This window comes from Mustela lutreola, chromosome 5, assembly GCF_030435805.1.
Source record: "Mustela lutreola isolate mMusLut2 chromosome 5, mMusLut2.pri, whole genome shotgun sequence".
Taxonomy (NCBI): domain Eukaryota; kingdom Metazoa; phylum Chordata; class Mammalia; order Carnivora; family Mustelidae; genus Mustela; species Mustela lutreola.
In genome coordinates, this window is record NC_081294.1 from 50009317 (window position 1) to 50034896 (window position 25580).

General features: G+C 36.2%; 1 protein-coding gene across 1 annotated transcript; it reads left to right on the top strand.

Moving 5' to 3' along the window:
• The first annotated feature begins 5957 nt into the window (after positions 1 to 5957).
• UBLCP1 (ubiquitin like domain containing CTD phosphatase 1) lies at positions 5958 to 25580 on the top strand. The gene is made up of 11 exons (XM_059174184.1): positions 5958 to 6095; positions 9309 to 9506; positions 10303 to 10394; positions 10792 to 10877; positions 10961 to 11076; positions 12072 to 12170; positions 14728 to 14765; positions 15275 to 15373; positions 18529 to 18645; positions 22774 to 22901; positions 24475 to 25580. The coding sequence occupies exons 2-11, from the start codon at positions 9353 to 9355 to the stop codon at positions 24500 to 24502; spliced, it is 957 nt and encodes a 318-aa protein (XP_059030167.1). The 5' UTR covers positions 5958 to 6095; positions 9309 to 9352; the 3' UTR covers positions 24503 to 25580.

Sequence of the window (25580 nt, forward strand, 5' to 3'; positions counted from 1 at the left end):
ATCCAGTGAAATTATCCTTTAGTAATAAAGGGGAAGTCAAAACATTCTCAAATGAAGAAAGTCTCAAGGCATTTTTTCACTAGCAGACCTATCCTAACAGAATGGCTAAAAGAAGTTCTCTAAACAACAAGGGAATGATAGAAGGAACTTGAGACATTAGGCAGAAAGAACAATGGAAGGAGTGAAAATATGGGTAACTAAAATAGACTTTTCTTCTCAAATTTTCTAAATTATAATCGATGATTGAAGCCAACATTGTAATATTGTTTGATACGGCTTTCAATGTATGTAGAAGAAATGTTTAAGACAATTATAAACCGTAGAGAGTAAAGAAACATAAATAGAGTTAAGGTTTTGGCTTTTTTTTTTTAAGATTTTATATATTTATTTCAAAGAGAAAAGGAGAGAAGGAGAGAGCACGGCAGCGGGAGTGACAGAGGGAGAGGGAGTAGCAGGCTCCTCATGAGCAGGAAGCCCAATGCAGGCCCCATCCCAGGACCAATCCCAGGACAGATCCTAGGACTCTGGGATCATGACCTGAGTCAAAGGCAGATGCTTAACCAACTGAGCCATCCAGGCGCCCTGGAGTTAAGGTTTTTATACTTGACTCAAACTAGTAAAACACCATCACCAGTAAACTGTGCTAAGTTAGGTATATGTAATGGAATACCTAGAGCAACCACTGAAAGAATCATACAAAGAGATATACTCAAAAACACTACAGACAAATCAAAGTGGAATTGCAAAATCATGTGCAAATAACCAACAGAAAGACATGAAAAAGAAAACAGAAAAACCAAAAACAGAAGGAACAAATAGAAAACAACTGGCAGACTTAAACAATGAATTGGAAGCCTTAACATATCAATTATATTACATACAAACGGTCTATGTTGTTTATAAAAGTCATAAACTGAAAAAAAAAAATCCAAACAGGTGAATAATTAGACAAACTGTGGTAAATCCATACCAGGAAATGCTACTCAGCCATAAAAGGGAATGGACTTTTGCTACAGACAATAGTTTGAATAATCTCAGGTGTCTTCTACTGAGTGAAAAAAAAAATCTCAAAAGGCATATATGTAGGATTCCAGTTACATAATATTCTGGAAATGACAAAAACGTAAAGATGGGAAAGAGATTATTGACCAAGGGTTAGAAATGGTAAGAGGAATGGGGGTGGGGGTTGGTATAAATGGGTAGCACAAGGGTATCTTTGTAGTGATGGAAGAGTTCTGTATGTTGATTGTAGTGGCTTTGTAAATCTATGTCTGATAACATATGATATAGAATTATAAGCATATACTATTGTACCAATGTCCAAGTTTTGATACTAAGTCTATGAGAGAAATAATAATTAGAAAAAAAACGGTGAAGGGTGCACATGATCTCTTTGCAACCTCCTATAAATCTATAATTATTTTTAAAAAGTATATACAAACTGTATATACAAATGTACATACATCTAAAGTATAAAAAAGATTTGCAAGGATAGGCATAAAAATTATGTGTTAAGGATATATCTGTATTATTTGAATTTTTTAAAAATGCCTTCATGAATTTTTTTATATTAAAAAGAAAAAGAATGCGAAATTATTGTAGAAAATCCAAATATAGCAAAACATAAACAAGATGAAAAAACACTTTCTCTGATACCATCAAGAGATAATTTCAATTCACTCACTAATGAATACTGAATGTATCCTACGGTGCCATGAACTATTAATATTTTGGTGTATATTTCAGAACTTTCAGAACTCCTGTGCATCAGGAGCCATATACATATTATAATCATTCATGGATATGCATTATTATATGCATCATATATAACAAGCTCTCATTACTTGACATTCTATTCATGAACATTCATCCATTGCTTTAACCTACATCATGCTAGACTCTGGGAATATAATGGTGAATTAATCAGACATGGTCTGGTTCCTCACAAAGCTTACAGTACAGTGAGAGACTGCCACTAAAAATAATCTTCTGAAATAAACATGGAATTACAGATTGTGTCAAGTTTAGACAAAGGTAAACAATGTTTTGAAATGTCCAACTGTGAAAGGAAAGATATCTTGACAGCAAGATACTATCACATGCTTATCATTGATGGAAATGAACCGTAGAAAGATTAAAAATACAGGTGCCAGATTTAAAGAAGGCTGACAAGTAAGGAGCCAGAGCACAAGTATAAGGGCTGGTTTCAGGTAGAAGGAAATTGCCATATAAAAACAGAAGCAAAATAAGCAAAGACAGGTGCAGGATGTAACTTAGTTCAAGATTCAGAGGTCTGAAGTTAAGGCAATTCCTCTTTGAAATCTTCTATTTTCTTTCTTTCTTTCTTTCTCTCTCTCTTTTTTCTTGAGCGGGGAGGGGAAGAGGGAGAAGGAGAGAACCTCAAGCAGACTCCCTGCTGAGTGCAGTCTGACATGGGGCTCAATCCCATGACCTTGAGATCATGACCTGAACCGAAATCAAGAGTCAGACATTTAACTGACTGAGCCACCCAGGTGCCCAGAGACCTTCTACTTTCTTATAAAAAAATATAAGACAAGGTCATCTGCCAAGAACAAGGATGTAAACTGGAAGATCTGAGGTTTAAAGAGAGTTGTGGTTTTAAGTTGTCATTTGGGAAAGCAAGCTAAATAGAGAAAGATAGTAAACTTGCCAGGCTGAATTAAGAGCCTGTAGAGTGTGCCCTACGGGGCAGATTCTAATCATCTTCAGCACACTGACTGCAGTCAGAGAAAAGGCAAGGGAACAGGTATCAGGAGAAACTAAGCGCTATAGTAACTAAATAAGAAAGGAAGGAAGGAAGGAAGAAAAAAAGAAAAGAGAGAGACAAGAAAGGGAAGGAGGAAGAAAGGATAGGTTTTCAGTAGGGAGGAGAGTGAAAATATCCTGAGAAAAGGGTAAGGAAATAAATGGGTTAGGGGAACGTGGGGATAAAAGTAAGGTGGTGGTGGATTTCTGGTTTGTGTGCAGGGAAAGTCCTTTAGCCTTCTAATCCAAACATGATCAAAGTGATGTCAGCAGTTTATCATCTGGCTTTATGAAATCAGTTCCATATTTCCTCTAGTCTCTTAGAACTAACAACTTAGTGAAACCTAGGGAAGAATTCCTAGGCATCTTTAGTTGTTGCAAAGAATTACGAGTGAGGCACAAGTATATTACTCTCCACACATTAGAAGGAAAGATCTAGTGAGCAACAGGAGGCAGAAATTTAATTATTCTCTTCCTAACGACACTTGTGAGTTGCTCTGAGCACCTTTTTTTAAAAGTTCATTTTGTATTTATTACTAGTTACCAGGAGTCCAGCTCCTTTTTTTTTTTTTTTTAATTCAACTAGCCAACATATATTAAACCACTAGTTTCAGATGTAGAGTTCAATAATTCATCAGTTGCATGTAACACCCAGTGCTAATCACATCACATGCCCTCCTTAATGCCCATCACCCAATTACCCAACCCCCTACCCACCTCCACTCCAGCAGCTCTTAGTTTGTTTCCTATAGTTAACTCTCTGTGGTTTGTCTCCCTCTCTGATGACTTCCCATTTCCCCCTCCTTTTCCCCATGATCCTCTGTGCTGTTTCTTATATTCCACATACCAGTGAAACGATGTAATTGTCTTTCTCTGAGGGACTTATTTCCCTCAGCATCATACCCTCCAGTTCCATCCTCATCAATGTAAATTTTAAGTATTCATCCTGTCTGATGGCTGAATAATATTTCATTGTGTGTGTGTGTGCGTGTGTGTGTGTATATAACACATCTTCTTTATCCATTCATCTGTTGATGGACATCTCGGGTCTTTGCATAGTCTGGCTCTTGTGGACATTGCTGTAATAAACATTGGGGTGCACGTGCCCCTTTGGATCATTACATTTGTATCTTTGGGGTAAATACCTAGTAGTAGAATGGGCGATAGGGTAGCTCTATTTTTAACTTCTTGAGGAACCTCCATACTGTTTTCCATAGTGGCTGCACCAGATTGTATTCCCACCAACAGTGTAAGAGGGCTCCCATTTCTCCCCATTTGCACCAACGTTTGTTTTCTTTCTTCGTAATACTCCAGCTCCTTTATTCTTAAGATAATTTTTTATTTCATGAATGTTTAGATAAGCAAAAATGGACTTGGAAAAACAGAGATAGGGATAAATCATCTGTTAAATGGATGATTTGTCCAAAATAGGCTGCTACCATTATTCTCTAAGAAATATCATTGTTCAACACTTGCAATCATTAAATTATCTACACTTGAGTAACATCAAACTTATCAGATTCTTTGCACAATGGCTATTTTATAATTAAAAAGAATTTTTTATGTATTCTTTTGCTTAATTTAAAATTTAAATGGTCTTAGTTGACATTTATGATTAACAAAACCAAGGTTCTCTAGTAACATTAAAAAATATAATGTGGCCAAGCAGCCGGTTAGCACATGAACAAGGAACAGACTGGGTTGAAAGAAAACTACAATTAATTCTGAAGTTCAGTCCCTTGTTTTTTGACAATCTTTTGACTGGACTGTTAAAGTGTGATTTTTCTACAAATTCTTTTAATTTGGGATTTTTCCTTTTTTTTTTTTTTTTGAGAGAGTGAGTGTGTGTGTGTGTGTGTGTGTGTGTCTGTATCTGTGTGGGTTTCTTGGAAGCCAAGGTGGAGGGGGAGAGGAAGGATAGAATCTTAAGCATGCTCCAAGACCAGCATAGAGCCAAGAGGGTTGGGTGGGGTGGGGGACTCTATCTCAGCACCCTGAGATCATGACCTAAACTGAAATCAAGACTGGGATGCTTAATCAACCAAACCACTCAGACATTACCCCCCGCCCCTTTTAAGGAGAAGGTGCTTTTTTATTTTCACTGAAAATGTTTCATTTTAAAAAATGAGCAGCTTCTCATGCACTACTCATGCAATAAAAGTTACCAACGGACAGAGGTACGGAGAACATAAAATAGTGTTTGTCTTAACTAAAAAACTGTTAGGACACAAAAACTTGGCTCTTTGCTTCCCTTCCATCACAGCCAAAAGGGAAACATGAATCAGTTACATCACTGTCAGGAGAAGGAAAAATATACGTAACTCAAAGACAGGTGCATATCTGAAGCCAATACTATGTTCGCATTTCCTCTTCCTTTTCAAAATCGAAGTCTTGTCTGGTGCCATAAAGAACAATCTAGCTGCCATGACTTTTTTCTTCTTCTGCCGAAAGCTTGCTGTCCGAATCAGACGGGGACTGCTCTGAATTTCCACTAAAGTCTACAATTCTTTGGTCAGGGTTTGTAATTGGCTTCCTCAAATTCAGAGGTGGGGCGGGGATGGGCAAGGGGAGATAAAATTCGATACAATACTTTAGTGATCTCGAAGGCAGCTGCCGTATTGAGATTTGCGTCTTTGGTTTTCTGAGTGACTTAGATGGGCCCCTTCCCTTTCCCCGCAGGTCCTCAGTTTACCCTTGCTTTGTTTAAAATGGGTAGAAGTCGAAGCTCCTAAAATTACTCAGGTTGGAGGCTCCGGTGCCGGCGCGCGGGGGCGGGAGGGAGGGTGGCGGTGGTGTGTGTGTGTGTGTGTGTGTGTGAAGTCTTCAGTCTTAAAAAGTCACCTTTCATCCCTCATCCGGAACAGCACAGAGCCACACGAGTCCTACGAAGGTCTCCGCACACCTGAGAAGCCAGCAGCCCGCTGGCTGGGTACCGCCACGGACCCACCTCCGACTTTCGGCGAAACAATACCAGAGACGTCACACACCTGAAGCACCCGCCCAGCTCGGCGCCCCTTACCGGGCGCATGCGCCAAACAGGGGCGGTCCGGCAGCCGGCCGGGGCCCTAGCTATCTGCACCGTGGTTAAAAGTCTCGGAAAGGCCTGGCTCCCTCGCCCGGTGAGGAGATCCCTGGCAGCGGCTCTCTAGGATTACCCCCACCAAAGACCAACGCGGGAAAGAGCCGCGCGGTCTCCAGCGCGTTTCCGTTTCCAACCTGAACTTCCGGTTCGTGAGCCGGTTCCGGGCCCCGTTTTTCACTTCCGGTCGCCCTCGGTTCCGCTGCGGCCGGTTCCTGCGTCCACTGCTGCCGGTTTCGCCGCGCTCCAGGTGAGGGGACGCAGGACACCCCGGGGCGCTGCCCATGGAGAGGCCGTTGGGGCCGGGGGACCGCAGCGCAGTACCGCTGTTCGCGCGCCGCGGCCACCACTGCGGCGGGCCGCGGCGGGCTGGAGGCTGCTCCTGGGCGCCCTGGGCCGCGTCCGACCCAGTCTGCGGCCCAGGCGTCCGGCCCCGGCCAGCTCGTCACAGGGGCCTCCGCCCGCCCATCCGGCCTTCTCGCTTCTGTCGTGGGCTTCTCGATCCCCAGTGGGTCTTGCATCCCCTAACTTCATTCCTCCCTCCCTCTGGGGTTTGTGCGTCCGTCGTCCTCACCCTCACCGGCCTCGGGGGTTTTGAGCCTCTCCCCTGCGTGTGTGCTGTCCGAGACCACTCACTCCCCACAGCCGTCGTCTCTGCGCTACCTCGCGGCGGGCGGCCGGCGGGCTGTAGGCTTGTGGAGAACTTCCCCTCTCAGTCCCCCAGCTGTTAACTTTTGCTGCTGTTACTTTCAAATTTTCGCCTTTGCTGTACGGTTTTAGTCGTGTGGTCTGGGACAAGTTGTGTTCTTTCTCAGTTTTCTAACGTGTCTCATGCGGACAGCAGTCATGAGATGAGGATTGCGAAAACCAAGGGAGATAGGTTGTGGAGCATGCTGTCGTTCCTCCGTCCCCGCCACCGTTCGTCTGCAGAGTTTGCGAAGTGCTGTCACGGGTGGTACCTCACGCCTTAGCAACTCTTCTTGTGAAGTAACTATCAGTCGCCTCATTTCGAGGCAGGAGTTTTGGCATGGACGAGGCAAGTCAGTACCGTATGGTAGGCAGAAGAACTAATCCCAGCAGCTGCCCTTGACTCGAGGTTCACCGTAAAGATGAGATCCTTACTTGTGTGGGTTTAATTGCCAACCTCTCCCATCCCCTCCCCCAATCGGTTTTCCGTTTATAAATCTGATAGGGTCTAGAATGATACAAAATATTCGAATTGTGTGAGTAAGAAGGTCAAATGTGAAAACATAAAAGGACTCAGGGATTTGCTTTGTGTGTTTTGTTGTGAATGATCTGAATATTGAAGAAAGGAGATTCAAAAGCAGTTCTAAGGACTGTGCATTTAAAATTTGGGTGGGGTTTGTTTTTTTTTATGCTTGGTCCTGTAGGGCAGTTGCCAACTTGGAATTCCCACTAGCGGTGTAGGTGTACAATGTATAACATTTGTGTACTACTTTACTAAGCATGCAGAGCCCACGCCATCTGGCAGATTTTCTTTTCTTTTTTTTTTTTTTGCTGAGAAAATTGAAGTCTAGAGCACTGGCTCTCAAACTTTTAGTGTGTCTCGAGATGTGGGTGAGGGGGAGGCTGGGGCAGGGATTGTTAAAACACAAATTGCTAGGTCCTTTCTCTCCAACCCCAACTGTAATTTTAACAAGTTACCGTGTGGGGTTATGCTGCTGATTGATCTGAGGCCACACTTTGAGAATACTGGTCTAGAGGTGAAATGACTTGTCCAGGCTCACCCAGACAGAGCTCAAGTGATCTCCAACACCCCCCCCCACCCCCAATAAACTGTGTAAGTGCTCTTTGTACTCTCAGCTCTTAGAGATTTTCATTTTTATTTCCACTTTCACAGAGAAGTAATATTTAAACCATATTTTAGTTTGGCTCAAAAGGCTTCTTTGGCTCTTTATTGAGAATCATAACATTTGCTAGGGAAAGTTATCTCTAACAATACATTGCCCTAAATTAACCCCTTATGTAAATTTCAGTAGAGCAGATAAAACATAAGAGAATCGGGTTGGGGGGGGGCATGGGTGGCTCAGTGGGTTAAAGCATCTGCCTTTGGCTCAGGTCATGATCCCAGGGTCCTGGGATGGAGCCCCATATCGGGCTCTCTGCTCCGCAGGGAGCCTGCTTCCTCCTCTTTCTCTGCCTGCCTCTCTGCCTAGTTTCTCTCTGTCAAATAAAATATTTAAAAACAAACAAACACATAAGAGCATAAGTATAAATGATTTTTCTGGTGTTCTCTTCCAATGGACATGTTGAAGACATCTTAAGTTTCTAAGTTACTTTTGCATATTATGATTCACAATTTGCCTTCCTGCAGCTGGTCATAATCCAGGGAGAGTGCCATCAAATATTTCATTAAACAAGCAATAACATTTGGAAATGGAGATTAGGAAATTCAGTTCTCTGAACTGGAGGTGGAGGAATGGATTTAGGAAAATTGATAGAAAGTTTCAAGGAAGAAGAGACCTACATGCTATTGTTGATGAGTATAACACCCAAGACTTGACTTATCTGTGCTTGTATCTGTGCCTATGGGTTTTGTATTTACTGATCTTTGACACCTTGCCTCCTGTAGGTCCCAATTTAAAAGCAGTTGTGATGTAGGGGAAGAAACATGAGATTTAGTCAGAAGACCTGTTACCAGCTGTGTGCCCCTGAGCAGATTACTTAACCTCTCTGAAGTCCCATTTCCTTAATTATAAAAGAGGGACAATTCTTATCAACCTTGTTAAATGACATTGTATTAAAACTGTCCAGTTTGTTAAATATGAAACACGTAATGGCTGTACTTTTCATTTAGAACAGTGCCTGGAACACTTCTACTCAAGTTGTTAAGAAAATTTATCTAGCCAGTACTTATTTATGTAGTGCTTACTATGTGCCAGGTCTTTGTGACTTATAGATATTAGCTAATTTAATTTTCGTAAGAACTCCAAAGTAGATAGTATTCTCATCTTTAGTTTACAGATTAGGAAACCTAGACAACTTCCCAAAGTCAAATAGCTAATAAGTGGGATAGCTGGGATCTGAACCTAGGTACTCTGGCTCTAGAGTTTTAACAACTCACTGTGCCACTTCTCAAGCGTTAAATGGGTATGAAAGTTCCATCATGGAGGAACTTACCTATAGCATAAACCTGGTCAGAGAGGGAGGGATAGGTAGCTGATCATTGCAGCTTAACAGTCGAAAAGGGAGAATTGGACAGATCTTTAGGAAGTAGTAACTTTAAGCCAAAAATTGGGAGGGTAGAGTTATTTTAACTTTGAGCCCTAACTACTTTGGGTGTTCTAGTAGCATTTCTGTAAGGAGAAAATGTTATTTTTCCACCATCAAATTGTAAATTCCACCATCAAACTGCATTGCTCCTAAAACTTAATTACAAGTTTAGCTACACCTTTGCTATATCTATTTTAACTTAATTACTTCTATGTCCCTTTCTTTTTAGGTATCTTTTTCTGAGGGAAAGCTGCTTGATCATATGTTTCAAGGATGGCCCTCCCTATCATCGTAAAATGGGGTGGACAGGAATATTCAGTGACCACACTTTCAGAAGATGATACCGTGCTAGATCTCAAGCAGTTTCTGAAGACCCTTACAGGAGTGCTACCAGAACGCCAAAAGTTACTTGGACTTAAAGTTAAAGGTAATTCTCTCCTCACTTTAAACTTTTTGCATTGATATATTTATGAATTTTTATGTTAGTTATATTTTCTCTTTATTAAGTTTTCCCCTTGGAGATTTCTTTGTTAGGGATATTCCTAAAATTATTTTATGATAAAAGTCAGAATATTAAAAATTACTTGAAAATACCACCACTATTAAGATTACTTTTGATTCCTGTGACAGTTGGTGTTTGCTGGTTAAATCTTTGGCCCACGAAGTCTCAGGTAAAACAGTGTAATTTCTGACATCTGTGTTCTAGCACAGATTTTTCATTACAGCTTGGTTCTTGTACTCTCCCTAAATTTTCTTTTTTGCTTCAGAAGTAGTGATGATTTAAAATGATGATTTAAAAATTATAAGTAGTGTTCATATCCAGTCTGAAAGGGACTTACATGGTGTTTGTGTTTGTCATATCACTGAAAGGTGAATCTTGGATAGCAGTAAATTCTAGTTTTATCTTGTGCTCAATGTTCAGGACTTTCTGGAGAACATCTTTATCTTGAATAACAAAATAAAACATGGATTTATTTTGTTTAGCTGGTTGAATAAAGGTGTTCCTCTGAGATGGAGTTGGGGAAAAAACAAATCTTGTATTAGTTGCTACTTCTTAGTGTGTTAGGCATTGCTAATTCAGCAGTGACCGTTTGTTAATTTAAGGAAAAAAAAACTGCTGTGAAATCTGTACGAAAACTTTTAATGTTAGGGTTTTGTATAATGGGATAGTGAAACTAGCACCTGAACTTTAGTGAGAAAACAGTCATTTGCTTGTATTGTAGGCAAACCTGCAGAAAATGATGTTAAGCTTGGAGCTCTCAAACTGAAACCAAATACTAAAATCATGATGATGGGAACTCGTGAGGAGAGCTTGGTAAATGTTTACTTTTGTTACCATTTGTCCCTTTGAAGATATGATTTATATTACATTGTTGTATCATGGTTTTAATTGTGGTAAAATTGTCAGTTTGGCAGTCAGTGAAAAAAACTTCAGTGTACGTGGTATTAATTCAGCAGAAAACAAATACTAGGGAACTTGTTACTATATAGTTAGCCATAAGCATAGTAGTAGTACAAATGGTAAAATTTAACATGGTTAATCTGCCCAGTAAATATGTACGGTGAATTACAAAATATGGAAATTTTCTCAGTGTGTGTTTGAAAGATTCTTGAACTCAGACTGTTTCTTTTACTTGCTTTTTATGTTGTGCATGTATTTGTTATGTTGAAGACAATCTAGTAAAACAAAACTTTTTTTTTCATCTTAATAGGAAGATGTCTTAGGTCCACCTCCTGACAATGATGATGTTGTTAACGACTTTGATATTGAAGATGAAGTAGTTGAAGTAGAAAATAGGTAAGTGCTTGATACTATAAAAGGAAATGGGTTGTAATGTGATAAAAAAGTGAATGTTTCACCTGATTTTATTTTTCCATTAGGGAAGAAAACCTATTGAAAATTTCTCGCAGAGTAAAAGAGTATAAAGTGGAAATTTTGAATCCTCCCAGGGAAGGAAAAAAGCTTTTGGTACTAGATGTTGATTATACATTATTTGGTAAGTCAGCTAAAATTGTGCATCTTCTGTTACCCATAACAATTCTCTTTTTTCCTTTTGTTCGTTTTTTTCCTTCCAATATAAAATATCTCATATTTTATATTAATACATTATTATTAAAATACAGAAGTAGAAGTAGAAGATACTGAAGTCATCTGTAATCCCAAACCCCCAAAATAACTATTCTTATATTTTGAAGTGTATATGTATATTATATTTTGAAGTACATTTTGCTCATCTTTTTCCTTCCAATATAAAATATCTTATATTTTAAATTAATACATTATTACAAAAATATAGAAGGAGAAGTAGAAGATACTGAAGTCATCTGTAATCTCAAACCCCCAAAATAACTATTCTTATATTCTGAAGTGTGTCTTCTAGGGTGTGTTTGTATTTATATCCTTTTTACTTTTGCTTAATGATATTTTGAGTATCTCAGTCATTTAATATTATTCATTATGAATTAAAGTTACATATTTTTTGGTCACCACTACTCTAGTTTATGGATGTATCTTAATTTAGCCACATCATTCTCGGTTGATTAACATTTAAATTTTTTGAGGATTATTTAAAAATCATTTTTTATATTTTTCCACTGATTTTTCATTTAATTATGTTCAGATCCTTTTTTTTAAAAATATTTTATTTATTTGACAGAACACAAGCAGTTTGTTTTTCATATCACAAAATAACATCTATATTTTATAGACTATTTACTATTACTATTGCAATTTACTATTACTGTTGCAATTTACTATATAAGCCTGAATTCTGGGTATTGCTCTTTCCAAAATAAATAAAATTGATTAATTAAAATGGAATCACAGTGATACTAAATTGTATGTTTTCAAAGACTTCTGTTTGTCAACCAATATAATTCAGTCTCAAGTAGTTTGCATTTGAATGTTTATATTACATTTCATAATTTTCATATATCAGGTACTTGTCCAGGATAACAAACTAGTAATCATCTATGACTGGTTTTCTTTTAGACCATAGGTCTTGTGCAGAGACTGGAGTAGAATTAATGCGGCCATATCTTCACGAGTTCCTAACATCTGCATATGAGGATTATGACATTGTTATTTGGTGTAAGCTATAGTTTTTGTTTAGATTTCCATGCAAATAAACTTGTTCTATAAATTATTCTGCTTTGTAAAATATGACTTAAAATGACTTGTGGTTAAATATGATAAATTTTTCGTTTGTCTCAGCAAATTGCTGATGAAACGTATTTGACTTTCTTGCATCACAATATAAACTTATACGTGTATTTGCCAGTACCACTGAAGTAGATAAATATGGGAAAAGAGTAGATTGTGGTGTCAGAATAAAAATGATCTTATTTTCATAAACTCCTCCTTGATTAGGACCTTTTCTTTCTTATCTTTACTGTAGAATCTTTGATGCTTCAGGATTTTGTTGCTTTATCCTTTCTTTATTACTCTAGTTTCAAAACACTTGGAGAAAGACGTATAAAAAAAAATCACAATGATGTTCTTCAGAATTAAAGGAATATGAATTAACTTAAGGAAAATTAAACGGACTAAAGCAGTATTACTCAAATTGTGGTCTGTGGACCATTCCAGGAACTTAACAGGTCTGTGATAAGATCATGAGTTTGCTCCAAAAACTAAATTTACTACATTGCTGAGCACACTGTTTAGTTCAATGGACATTTTGTTGTGGCAAGAGTTTATTGAGAAGGAAAACAGTGCATTAATTTATATCTTACCTACCCACAGACATTTAAAGTTGCTTCTTGGCAAGCCGTAGGCAGAAAAGAGCTATCCTGATTGTGAATTAAATAAAATTTCATGAAAAATGCTACATTTAATTGTACTAGGTTTTAGATGAGTGACCACAAAGATAATACTTCAGTCTTTAAATTTTCTTTGTACTTTTCTTTTTAATCAGAGTATCTCCATTGTTCAGTATGAATATGAGTTCACAACCATTTAGAATAAATACCGGTTTTCTGGTTTTTAATTTAAGGGAGGAAAGCTTCTTGGGAACAAATTTTTCTTCAGCTGACACCTGAGATAACATTTGAGAAAAAAGTTTTCTTCTAAATATTATTAAAGTAGACTTAGAAATTTAGAAAACTTTTTACAATCTTATATTTAAAATAAGTTATTTGTGTAAATTATGATATCTTATGGTAGTATGTTGAAAAGGGACACTTCACTTTGGAGCTAAATAAATTAAAGTTTTAATTCTGACTTTGTCCTTACTTTGCGATACTCGACAGGTCAGTTGTTATCTCTGAGCCATAAGTTCCTCATTAGAAATGAAGATAAGTAAACTGTATTATAGGGTAATTTTAAAAATAAGTGTCAGTATAACAACTAGTACTATGTCTGACATATAATAATTACTTAATTGGAAACCCTTTTTATTAGCTATGAATATTTTTGCTTTTCATCTGGAAATTGTAGACCTAAAATAGGTAGTGAATTTAAAAAATTGTTTTTTGCTATCTCATGACTTGTCATCATAGATATATTAGTCTCTAAAATTTTAGTTCAACTGACCAGTTTCATGTGTAATGTGATTCTTTCAGTTTGTGTTTGTGTACTAAAGATTTTTATTTTGAGAACTCATGTACCTCTCTCATCCTTAAAAAAATAGATGCACACATAAACATGCTGTAAACATTTTAACTCCTTTTCCCTTTTTAAACATTTTACTTGGTAATAGCTATGTAGTTTAATCCAGTAACTTGGGACCAGAAGGGTATGTAAAACTGAGGGTTGAATTTTAATATCAGTGATCTCAAAACTCCGTGGTGTCTGACAGTGAGCAGATATGTATGTAACAGAATTTATGAATTTAGTTGTCTCAGTCTCATTATTTAAAGCTCCTAGACTGAGTAAGTTTCCTGAGCCTGGCAAAATGTTGATTTTTACTGGACCTAGTGATTTTTTTTTTTTTTTTAAGATTTTATCTATTTATTTGACACAGAGAGAGAGAGAGAGAGAGATCACAAGTAGGCAGAGAGGCAGGCAGAGAGAGAGGGGGAAGCAGGCTCTCTGCTCGGCAGAGAGCCTGATGCGGGGCTCAATCCCAGGACCCTGGGATCATGACCTGAGCCGAAGGCAGAGGCTTTAACCCACTAAGCCACCCAGGTGCCCCTGGACCTAGTGATATTTAACATCAACTTTTGGCACATAACATTAATCTGCTTATATTGACATATATGCCAGTGCCTTGTGTGGCCGTGGCGACATGGAAGTAAATTGAAGATCCAGGCACCCTATATATATGTGGATTGGTAGAGAATTGTGTCAGGGCTGTTTTTAAACAGGAATTTCGGTCTTGATTTATAAATTTCCTAGATTCAAAATTCGTTTGAACGTTGGTTACCTGTATCTTTTAGTTGAAAGTTGTTAACATTCTATTCTGCATTGATGCACTAAAAGAAAGTTTATAAAAACTTAAAATTACCATAAATATATTAGGAATTATATATAAATATATTTTATCCTAAATAAAATTTAATTATATCCTAAATATATTAGAAATTATTATTTGTGATGCATTTGAACTTTTAATCTTGCTTAGAAAACTTATTTATACAGAAGAACAAGTTTTTAAACGAAATTCAAGCTTTTCATTTGTATCGTATTATCATTCTTCATATTTTAGCCGCAACAAATATGAAGTGGATTGAAGCTAAAATGAAAGTAAGTGTTAGACAATCCATTTAAGAATGTTTTGGAATTGCATATGTCTTTTTAGAAGTTCCAAGTTGAATTAATCTCATTCTCATTGGAGGGCATTTAATAGATAAACAATTGCCATTATCAGGAGTAGAGGTGTGTTTAAAGTCTGATTAATCGTGGAATGTATTGTGTAATTAAGTGTTTTTCAACAAAAAGTACAGCAGAGCTCCACTTCCTTTTTACCCCCATTTTACAACAATGCCTTTTTTCCGCCTACTTTTGCTTTGGTGTGTAATGAAGAAATGATGTTCTTCTGAAATATATAATGGGATGTAATCTATTTCTAGTTTATATTCTTTGGACTATGATTTGTTGGCTTAAACAAAACTAACAACCTTGGTAGTTGTTGAGCAAGGTGTGGTGGCCAGTTGGGTAAGAAGTTGGCATTGTGGGAAATTATAGCTGGAATATTCAGAAAACCTGGAATTTTTCATACTATATTTTAACCACATGGATATTTGGATTTATAGGAGCTGGGAGTGAGCACAAATGCAAATTATAAGATTACCTTCATGTTGGACAGTGCTGCTATGATAACCGTGCATACTCCAAGGAGAGGATTAATAGATGTAAGAAATCATTTTACTTCTGTTTAAAGACTTTTTTCTAGTATACTTTTTGTATTTATGTTGATGCAGTTAAGTACAGAAAAAGTTGAGAAGTACATCTGGATACTAGTAAAGTATCAGTTAACTATCAGTGGATAGTAAAGTATCAGTTGAGTTGGACATGGAAAGATGTATGTAAGGTTAATAGATTGGAATATTAATGATAGAATTAAGGATCTTGAGCAAGACTGTCAAGAATGATCATGGATAATTGTCCCTTGATGATGGTAGCACAGTGTTGCTCAAAACAGAGTAGGTGAGAAAAAATACTGAAATACCATCAAGGAAGATACTAGAAGCAAACCAAAACATACTCACCCTGCCCTATATAAAACTGATAAATAAAAGCAGAAATCATGTAATTTGGTGTGATATATGTGTAACCCTGAAGAAGAGCAACAATAACCATCAGAGAAAAGGGTTGAGCTAAAAAGATGAGGGTTCTTTACTTTGTTTACTCATCAAGTAACCAGTCCTGTTATTGAGTTCTTACTCCTCATCAAGTAACCAGTCCTGTTATTGAGTTCTTACTCCTCATCAAGTAACCAGTCCTGTTATTGAGTTCTTACTCCTCATCAAGTAACCAGTCCTGTTATTGAGTTCTTACTCCTCATCAAGTAACCAGTCCTGTTATTGAGTTCTTACTCCTCATCAAGTAACCAGTCCTATTATTGAGTTCTTACTCGAAGGTGTTGTGATAGTCACTGTTTTTTGGGGGAATGTTAAATGTAGTTGTGTTTATAATAGTGAAAAATTAGAAAAATAAAAATAAATCTGGTGGTTGCTGAAGAGCAGATAGGTGAGGGGATGGATGAAAAAGATGAAGGGTATAAAGAAAGACAAATTTCCAGTTATGAAATAAATAATGGAGATAAAAGTACAGAATAATGTATGTAGTCAGTAATGTGATAACGTTGTATGATGACAGAGGGTGACTATACTTATCATGGTGAGCATGGGGTAAGGTATAGAATTGTCCAGTCACTATGTTGTACACTTCAAACTGATATAACACTGTATGATTGTTATACTTAAAGAAAAAAATGAATAAATCCTCAATATCTAGTAGTAGGGAGTTGGATATAAAAATTTTTGTTCATCCATAAAATGGAATGAAGCCATTTGATATAACAGAATATTTAGTGATTAAAATTTTTTCATGATTCTTCATAAAGAAGTACTTAGCAATATTTGCAGACTGTTAGAAATTGTTTTGTTTTGTAAAGATTTTATTTATTTGACAGAGAGAGAGACAGTGAGAGAGGGCACACAATCAGGGATAGTGGGAGAGGGAGAAGCAGGCTTCCCGCTGAGCAGGTAATCCAATGCGGGGCTCTGTTGCAGGATCCTGGGATCATGACCTGAGCCGAAGGCACACTCCCCAGGTGCCCCTAGAAGTAGTTTTTAACCTTTATTCCATTCTGGTTTCCCCTTAACAAAAGATCTATGAATTCTAAGCTATTGATGTTTATAAAAAAGAGTGGAGGAGGGGCACCTGGATGGCTCAGTCAGTTAAACTTGGACTCTTGGTTTTGGCTCAGGTCATGATCTCAGGGTTCTGGGCTCCAGCCCCACAAGGGGTGTGGTAGGCATGGAGTTTGCTTGAGATTCTCTCTCTTCCTCTCCCTCTACCCGTTTCCCTGCTCCTGCACTCTCCATATCTCTCTCTAAAATAAATAAAATCTTTAAAAGAAAAAAAAGACCAGAGGTAAATATATCCTTGGTAATGACTGGATTATAGGTAATTAAAAATTTTCCTGTGTGCTTTTCTGTGTTTTCAGTTTTTTTGTTTTGTTTTGTTTTGTTTTTTTAACAGTCAGCAGTATTATTTCTTTAACTGAGAACAAAGTAGTCCACATTTTAGGGAACAAATGGCACTTGGCATAATTAGAAAATGACAGCACTATTTAAGAGGATGTAGGAGTTTAACCCTGGGTGTCATAAACTAAAGTTCTTGTCCTATTTCTTGAAGCTTTTGTTAGCCAAGAAAATGAAGACTCTGGTTTACTGTGTCAGTTCCATATTTATCTTGAAGTATTTGGGGGGTTTGTTTCAGTAGTAAACAGTAAAAACTAAGGCAAATGAAAATATTTTAGAATAATAAAATAATTTTAAAAAACATTTTTTAAGGTAGCTAGGACACTAAGAATAAAGTGTCTCTCTATATTAAAATAAGTTCTAGAAAGAAAAACATTTTTAAATGACAACCTTTTAACCCTTTATTTACTACCATTTAATCTCCTATAATTATTGTTCTCATATAACTTCATATTACCATAAAATAGACTCTTGTCTTCAGCAAAAAGTACTTTCTAAAAATTACTTTATTAAAAAAAATTGTCTGATTGTGTGAAATAAACTCATATGATTCAAAAATAAAAATAAAGTATGTAATGAAAAGTCTTCCTCCCCCTGGTCCTAGCCACTTAGTCTTCTCTTCCTACTGTTCTTGTGTGGTCTTACAGAGACTTTATGCAAGTACCAACAGGTAAGAATATGTAAGGAGTTATCTTTTTGAAGGCTCATTTTAACAACTCAGAAATAGAAGTAGTAATTTGCAAATTATAGTGCTTTTGAAGTTAACCAGTTGCCCTGTGGAAATTGTGCACCTGTGCCACTGAATTTAAGACAATCGGTTTTCCTCTACAAAATAATTAAGTTCTGTATTAATAGAACCGGGCACATTGTTTGTTATTATCGGTTTGCTAGTTTTGAAAACACACCGGCATGTGACACTCAAGCTCTGAGGGGCATGTATTAGCCTAGGAAGTCATGTGACTGCTCAGCAGACAATTAGACAATTACTTTAAATTCTTATATTTTAAATAATTACTCCTCCTTTGACCCCAAATCTTCATGTTAAAATTATGGGAAGTCTTGTAGTGGGTTTAGTTAGGTAGACGTGAGCAGACCTTTCAGAAGTTAACATTGTGAGATGCATTGTGCTTTCTGGTGTGTTGCGTCTCAGCTGTGGTCTGTTCACACAGCGAGTGGTCAGTGTCCTGCAGGAGGAACGGAGTCCTCTGATATAGTTTGGGCATTTTGAAGTATATCTGCTTTTAAGAAAGGATGAACTATTGATAAAATTTGAGTTAAATCTAAACTTTTGTTCTAAGGTAAAGCCTCTTGGTGTTATATGGGGGAAGTTTTCAGAGTTTTACAGCAAAAAAAACACCATAATGTTTGATGACATAGGAAGAAATTTTCTAATGAACCCACAGAATGGACTAAAGGTAAGACATAATTTTGCTTGCTATGCCTGTGTAATCTGGGGTTTATACTAGAACTTGAGCGCTGTTGAATTTCATACGTTTTCAGAAGTATTATATTATGGTCACAGGCAAGAAAGCTTACATCTTTAGAAAATTCATGTACAGTTGAATATTCTCTCTCCCACATTGATATCTTCTTGGTTTGCCAACTCACCCAGGTGATTTCTGTTTAGTTACGTCTGTGGAACAACATAGGCTTACTCACATTGACTTTCAGCATCTCAAGTGAAAGCAGCGGACAGTTTATTAGGGATACAAATCTTAGGATTTCTGATGTTCTGGTTAGCTGGAAAGCTGGCAGTAAGGGTTTATTATTTCTTTTTTAAACTGAAACTAAGGTTTTTGAAAATTCATACAGGTAAGTTAGATATCTTAGAGTTATAAAATGCCAGAGCTAGGAATTTCAGACACCTTGTCTCCCTTCTTAACTTTATATAAACAATCTGAGGATCAGAAAATTTGTAATTTGCCCAAAATCATGTATGTAACTGGTTGGTGACAGAATCTGAGTTAGAATCTTAAGTGACTTGATTCCTAAGGCCAATGATGATCTTAGCAAGAAGTCATATGCAATCTTGTGTAGGCATGACAGTAATATTTAATACTGGTAGCACATAAAATTGGTAAGATAAACTTTTGAAACTTGACATTTCTGGATGTGGTCTTTAGTGTGTGAGGAAAGATTAGAGACAATGCTGATCTTGGTTGTGAATTGCCCCCATTATAAAAGCTGCTGACTTGGAAGAAGAGAACTTGAGGTGGATTGGTGATTATGTTGCTCTCTAAAAATAGTTCCTGTTTGAGGCTTTGGGTGAAGTGTTTGTCTTGTGTGTAGTTTACCAGGTGTGAGGTATAGGAATAAATTCTTGAGAAAAGTTTCAATTGCTCGAAACCAAATTCTCTATGAAACTAATGTTTAATACCTGTTCAGGAAAAGAGATGAAGTAATGATCTTCAAGGATGATTTTTTGAGGAAAGCTTTATCTTAAAAAAAAAAAAAAAAGTCATTAGTTTCATATGTGTTTAGAACAAACTTTATTTTCCCAGCCCATATTTAGGCCCTACTTATCTCTGGAGGTAGAGGTGATATAAATGTCTAGTTTTTCATATTGCTTTAGAGCAGGATTTTTTTTTTTAACTAGGTATTCCATAGAATCATTGAAGGAATTTCTAAAAATACATGTCTATAATCCCCCCAAATTTTAATTCAGGGGAGGTATTTTTAAACATTCCACTGATAATCTCTCACATGTCTCTTTTTGAAGACCTCTTTTAATAAGGTAGTTATTAATGATTTGCCCACATTGACATAGAAGCAGTTTTGAAATTGAGAACTATTCTGTGTTTTATTGTCATGGTTTCATAATGTTGATAGAAGAGATTTCACAGAGATCTTAAAGATGACTGCTTATTTTTAGAACAGTAAACTTCTAATAATATAAACTTGCTAATCTTAAAGTTTGACACAGAATATAGAAGGCATTGTGAATTATGAGTACAGTACTGAACTAAAAAAAAAACTTAAGTTTTGGTCGTGGATTAATCAGCACCCTGAAAATTTCATTTTTATTTATATACGGAAATGATGATATAAGAGAATGCAGATAATCTAGACTATCTTAAATTCCTAAAAATTGATATGAGATAAAAAAAAAAATTTCTTTGATATGAGACTACAGTGGTCATATATATTCTGCCCTACTAGTGAGATCTTTTTTGTTGTTGTTGTTAAAGATTTTATTTATTTATTTGACACAGAGAGAGAGATCACAAGTAGGCAGAGAGGCAGGCAGAGAGGGAAGTAGACTCCCCACTGAGCAGAGAGCCCCATGTGGGGCTTGATCCCAGGAACCCGAGACCAGGACCTGAGCTGAAGGCAGAGGCCCAGCCCTCTGAGCCACCCAGGCGCCCCTAGTGAGATCATTTTTAAAGAATGATAGAGTAATAAGTGATTATGCTAGAACAAGTGAAGTTAAGTGAATAGTAGACTTTTTTCCACTTAACTAGTTTAACTTTTGAATCCAGAGTCATAGGAATATTTTAGTTTTGCAATTTAATAGTGCTTACAACCAAATGTATAGAAAGTAAAAGTAACTTAGCAGGGCCTTGGTAAACTAGGGATCACATTGTACATTGTATCTTAATAGTTTAAAAGTTACCATGTTGTTGTTACAGTTTTTATTTGAATGAAGGAATACTTTGAAATATTATAATATTACTCAGGATTATGTAGAAGCTCATTTCACAAATCATGATATCATGCCTCTTTACTCTTTACTTCCAGCCCCAGGACTTAAGCAGGGTCTGATTCTTCAAGAGAACCTTGTCTTGATCTCCCACATTCATTGCTGCTGCTGTGAAGCAGCACTGCCCACTCTCCCTATTTGGAAGCAGGATCTCCTACAGATGCTTGCTTCTGCACAGACTCACTCTGGTGCCCTTAAAGTTATGGGATCCTGGCTGGCTGATAGCTGTGGAGGTCCCTGGCACCAAGCTGTTCTGATGGGAGTAGAACATGTGGAAGAATAGTGGTGTGTTTTTCCAATAATAGAAAAGTATATAAGAAATACTTAAAACCTTTCCTGTTCTTGATAGGGTATGGACTTCTTTAGGTTCATTGTTCTCAACCAGAGACAGAATTAAATGTCATCTGTTTTTCAGTGTTACTGTGTAAAATTAATAACTAATAGGCAGTTTATATTTTCTCTAAATTACAATAAGGATATATTAATGCCTTACTAAGTATGATTTATTCAGTCCTTATATGTGTGTTTTAGGAGCATGATTATAAAAAAATAATTTTTATAAAATGAAAAAATCCAAATATAAATAGAACTGTATAGGAATTATGCAAGGAGCTCCTACCTATGCATCATTCAGCTTAAACGACTTATAAATTCACAGATGATTATGTTTGCTCAGTATGCTACCTACTTCCCTCTCTAATATTTTGAAGCAAATCCCAGAATATTGTTTTATCTGAAATTAATTAAAAAATTTTGGAAGGCTGTCTTGAGTTTTATAAAGATATTTGAGCTGATATCTGAAAAAGCAAAACTGTTTGAACTGTGACATAAAGAAAAGTGCTTAAAATTATATATATATATAAATTTATAATTTAAGGGGCACCTGGGTGGCTCAGTGGGTTAAAACCTCTGCCTTTGGCTCTGGTCGTAGTCCCAGGGTCCTGGGATTGAGCCCTGCATTGGGCTTTCTGCCTAGCAGGGAGACTTCTTCCCCATCTCTCTCTCTGTCTGCCTCTCCTGCCTACTTGTGCTCTCTCTCTCTGTCAAATAAATAAATAAAATCTTTTTTAAAAAATCTGTAATTTAATAAATCATTAAGAAGATAATGATTATTATCTATCTATAATTACTACGCAAGTCAAGGTATTAATATCCCTTACTAATTACAATTCTGCTCTACCATCCTGACTTTCATGCTTTTGAAATGAATACTTTTAATCATAAAATATATCAGCCTTTAAAATTTGGAAAATAGACTTCTTTTTATGGGAAAATTCTTGTATAATTAAAAATATTTTTATGGAGACTTTAATGATAATGTGATAAAATGTGAGAGGACACATTATATAAATGTATGATATATTAACTGTATAAAATTTTATAGAAAAATACTGAAATGAATATCATTATTCTTAAAATTTATCTCACTCCCCTGTTGGATCATGCTTCTATTTGGGTTAACTTTTTATAAACTGGGTGACATAATTTAAGGTATTTATTTAGTAAGAAGCAGCTGAGTTGATAGAAGAGAAAAAAATCTAGCAGTTTTGTAAACTAAGAAGCCACATAGGGCTCAAATGCTAGAAGAAAGTTGGTGTTGTCAGGTTCAAACTGCAAAGATAACAGTAAGGTACATGAGGTAGATGGGTTCTTAAGTGAGCACTGTAAATGTTGTACATGGACTATCAGTTTATTACACTGAGATAGTGCAGAAGTCATTTTTAGTACTGACATCCTTAGTAATATTTTCATCTTGTTAACTAAATTTGAATGAGAGGATAGTGTAGATTTGTGCTAGTTTCCTTATTGCAATGTGAAGTGTTGAATATTTGTTTTCTAACAGATAAGGCCTTTTATGAAAGCGCACCTAAATCGAGATAAAGACAAAGAACTTTTAAAGTTAACTCAGTACCTCAAGGAGATAGCAAAATTAGATGACTTTTTGGACCTTAATCACAAATACTGGGAAAGGTAAGTGCTAAATGCTTATTCATTTCCCTTTCATGGTAGTGAATGAAAACATTGTCTGGTGACCCTGGTATACACATAATTCTGAACTTTTATTTAAGATAGGTGAATTCTAAAACTATTTTCTAATGCAATAACTGTTCTCCTAAAAGTTTGTTTCTCTTTCATCTTATTCTCTACCTTGTTCATAAACCTGCATCTCTTAAGATCTTTAATACTTCAAGGAGAGAGGATTTGAGACTGGTATACATTTGTGTTGCTACTTACAAATTATTTTGTGACACTGGATAGGTCACTGTTTTATGAATCATATGGGAAGGTAGTCCCTGTTCTCATACTATAAAATAAAGTCACGATAAAACAGACTAAAAAGTTTCCTGTTAAAATAACTCTACAGGTAACCTTTCTGTATAGCAGAAAAATTACAAAACTGTAATTCAGTATTGAAACAATTACTTAATGATTTTCCTTTCTGAAGAGAACCACTATCATTATCTTGATGTGTGGTCTTCTAGTCTTTTTTCTAAGCACAAACCTATGCACACATTTACATATAGCATGCATATGAACATCAAGATTCTGAGGCAGGGAATATCTCTGGGGAAGTGGACAGGGTCATAGTATACTGCAAGTCAGTTTTTGGAATTTGATTTTTAAAGATCTGCTTGCATTAATACAGCAACAAAAGAAATTATTCATGTAATAACAACAGTTTAGCTTTTCAGATCACTGATATATAGCTTCTTATTAGATGATTCTCATAATCCTATTAGGAAGGTAAGGCAGGCATTTTTATCCTTATTTTATCTTATTATTTATCTTCTCTTATTATTATTATCTTATCTTATTATTGATGATGTAACAAAGGCATGAAGTTAATAAATGCCACAAAGTAAGCAAGTTTTGCTCCATTAAAACATGTCCAAGTCTTCTGATTTTAAGACCTCATTCCCCACCTCCCATACTACTGAGTATAGTAATTTGTAAATGTGAGAAATAGAAATGTAAAAATTTGAATTTAATGGTAGATTCCTGTAAAATAATATGAGGGAAAAATTGTTTACTTAGTAAATAAACATCTTTTTATTTTTACACTCTTGATCAGAGTCCTTCAGTGTCTGTTTCCCACAATCTTTACTCAAGAAAAATAAGATCTTTAAATGAGTTTGAGGTTCTTTTCAGATATTACACTGTTAATAGATCACTTTCACTTTAGGAAGTCGGACAGTACAAAGGGAGGGGAGCACAATTTTCAGAGCCTTGTTTTGAATCTCAGCTCTGCCACTTTCTACTTGGTTGAACTTGGGCAAATTGCTTAGCCTCTTTGTGCTTGTAAAATAGGAATAAGTTCTAAAAGAAAACTCTTCATAGAGCTATTGTGAGGATGAATGAATTAATACCTGTACTTAAAATAGTGATAGGCACATAAAAACAGTCAGCATATGAGCGATTACTAACCATTATTACTCATCTGGAGAAGTTTTATTATTAAAATGAACCTCTGCTTTTGGGAGGAGAGTTAGATTGTTATTGTGAATATATCATGATACAGCTAAGACATCTTTGTTTCTTGCAGGTATCTGTCAAAGAAGCAAGGACAGTAGTTACAAGTTGTACTGGCAGTTATTGAGGATACTTGAGATCACGAACTTCCTGCTTTTATGCTAGAAATCATTATGATAGTGCTGGACACTGCAGTGAATATCAGACTGCTTATACTTGGTCTTCCAGTTTTTTGTAAATTTAATTTTATATTTTTTGAAGATCATAGCAATATGCTAAAAAAAATCCTTTTTTTCCCCTATATGAATATACTGTTACTCTTAAAAAATATTTTCTCCAGCATTGAGTACTGAGTCCCCCCCCCCCCCTCCACACACACACACACAAGTGGACAAAAATGTATACTCAACAATGTCATTTTGTGGCTTTGGAAACAAGTTATGTCTTGTTTTTTTGTCTCCTTGTGTTATTGTCTGACTAAATCTAAGACCAAATCCATCTTGAAACTACTGCTTTTCCCTTTAAAACCAAAAAAAATTTTTTGTGTGTAAGGAATCTAGTTTGGTATGCTTAAAATCACCAAGAATTTTTTATTCTTTTGTCATAGACACAGTTTCTCTTCTTACTGTGCACTATTTACATATCTAAATTTTGAGCTGTCCCAGCTTGGTCTATATGTGTGTCTGTGTTCTTTGAGTAAAACTGGAAAACGTCAGCTGTGATACAAGTGTGTCTCATAGTATGAGAAATAGAAAACATAAGACTGAAGAATAAAAACTAAGGAACAAAAGTTATTTTTTTGGTGGCTAAGTAGAAGCACTTCTGCCTAAAACCATTGTCATAAGAGCAATTAAAGGCAATACATTTTTAAGGGGACATCTCACTGGTTCAGCCCTAGAAAGCATGAACAAAAAGTTTTTGTTCTGTTCCACCTATATCTTGTCTAAGTGCAAACACGGTGTCTCAGTGAAAATATTTAGCCATAAGATTAAAAAAAATTATTTGCAATGCTTACGCCTGCAGATATGTAATGTGACCACTGTTTTGTCTTGACAGTATTGCTTTATACAGTTCTTGTATTTGAAAGGAATCTGACCCTTTCAAATAAACTTGGTGTATATTGTTCTTACGGGACTATTTCAGTGGTGTAAATAATAAATACTTTTTTTAAAAAACGTT